The sequence below is a fragment of the Cyprinodon variegatus genome, unplaced genomic scaffold, assembly GCF_000732505.1.
Source record: "Cyprinodon variegatus isolate N-32 unplaced genomic scaffold, C_variegatus-1.0 Scaffold28, whole genome shotgun sequence".
NCBI lineage: Eukaryota > Metazoa > Chordata > Actinopteri > Cyprinodontiformes > Cyprinodontidae > Cyprinodon > Cyprinodon variegatus.
Window position 1 is genome coordinate 413,464 of NW_015150481.1, and position 1,847 is coordinate 415,310.

The window sequence follows — 1,847 nt, forward strand, 5'->3', positions numbered from 1 at the left end:
TGGAGCTTAGAACCAAAGGGGCGGGGCCTAAAACTCAAAATGCTGATTGGTTTGGACAGACATGGACACGGAGGGGACAGGAAGGGACCAGTGGTGTACTAATGGTGCACCTAGTGGCGCCACCTAGTGGTGAACCCCACTGGCCCGTGTGAATTGTAGCAGCATTCTGCTCAGCCAGCGCCGTAACATAAACATCCCACAATAAACCAAGACATGAGGAGGTGTTACTGAAGTCTTTTGATTTCTAAAAGGAAGGTTCACACTAAAGTCGATTCAAACCCTGAAATTATGGCTCTTATTTTCAGTGGCCACCCCATGATTTTAAGTGGCCCCATCTGGCCCCCCCTATGGAACATTTCTCGCAACAACACTCTGTGTACTGGTGGTATACCAGTCTGTTTCTACCTCAGCGTTGATCTGATCAGCTGAGCTTCTGTAAAATTCGTCTCTGTGAAACTTCTCTGTCTGTGTGATAGACAACAGTGGGTCTCAGGTGCGCCCCCTACTGGGCTCTGCTGGATCTCCTGTGGAGCTTTTTAACCAGAACAAAACCAAGAAGAACCCGTTCCTCAGCAGGTATGTCTGACCTTTTGTCACCAGCTCTGTTGCTCCTGACAGGAGCAACCAGTTTAACCAGTTTAACCAGATGTAAAGTTTGTAAACCGTCAGTTTTTGGCGTCTTTAATCAGAAAAGCTCCTTTTTCTAACAACCTGTTCTCTGAACCTTTTAGGACTGAGCAACGGGAGACCAACAAGCCCCCACCTCTCCCTCCGTCTCATCCGCCCCCTCTTCCCCCCCGCTCTCAGGACTCCTCCTCCTCCTCGGATGCCGGACGGGAGGGGGGGATCATAACATCTCGTCAAAGTAACGGCTCAGACAGCCGCCTTGCCAACGTCCCTCCGTCGGGCGAAGAGGGCGGAGTTCAGCAAGTGGAGCTGTGGGTGAACGGGGCGACTGTTTCTCGGGGAACCAACGCCGCCGGGTCATTCTGGGTCGCTGAAACACTGACCGAGAGACGAGCAAGAAATAACCCCGGAGTCTCAGAGGGGGGAGGCAGAGGAGGCGGGACCGTGCAGGGGGGAGGGAAAGGAGCAGGGTACAGCGAGGTTCTGTTGGACTATGTGTGGGAGAAACAGCGGCAGCTCCAGCGCCAGCAGTCTCAGCCCAGCAGACCGCCAAAGACAGCACAGCACCCGCCACTCTATAATGGCTGCTCTGCCCAGCAGCCCCCAGGAGCTCCGCCTACCTACCGGGGTCACCATGGTGACCAGCGCAGGGTTACTGTCACCCGCACCAAGTCCTGCGGCCCATTCCTGCCAGTGCAACAGAACCATGGCGACCTCAACCATCAGGCTCCAGACACCATTCAGCCTGACCCCCACCCACACCTCTTACCCCCCCGCCCACCTCAGCTACCCCCCCAACAGGACTCCCAACTGGAGGAGGCCACCAAGAGCCTCCATAAGGCCCTGGCCCTGGAAGGTAAGATTTAGAGCAGATGGAGCTGAACTGGAGCAAACCGGTCTAACTGCACCATTTGTAGAAGATTAGGGTCTGATTGGACCAGAACCACAAGGTTCTGATCAGAATAGGTTAACTCTGAATCAGGAGTGGTGGCCTAGAGGTTAGGGCATAGATCTTGGAATCCTGCAGTTCTAATTTCAAGACCCACTCCCACAGACTGCCACTCTGGGTCTCTGAGCAAAGACCTTTAAAGTCGTAGGGAATCGGCCGTTTAAACCGAATTCTCCCGAGTGGTGCACGGCTTTACACGAATGAATAAAGTGAATGTGATTGGTCGATTATCAAGAGGAAGGGATTGTTGTGGCGGAAGGTTCACAAGCAA

General features: G+C 53.7%; 1 protein-coding gene across 3 annotated transcripts in view; it reads left to right on the plus strand.

The window, feature by feature from the left end:
• Positions 1-1,847, plus strand: part of LOC107099813 (FERM domain-containing protein 4B-like) — a 17,184-nt gene that overhangs the window by 11,720 nt on the left and 3,617 nt on the right. For all 3 annotated transcript variants that reach the window (XM_015398100.1, XM_015398086.1, XM_015398093.1), the window contains exons 8-9: positions 477-576; positions 732-1,483. In XM_015398100.1, the coding sequence (XP_015253586.1) occupies positions 477-576; positions 732-1,483 (852 nt within the window). The remainder of the gene's footprint in view (positions 1-476; positions 577-731; positions 1,484-1,847) is intronic.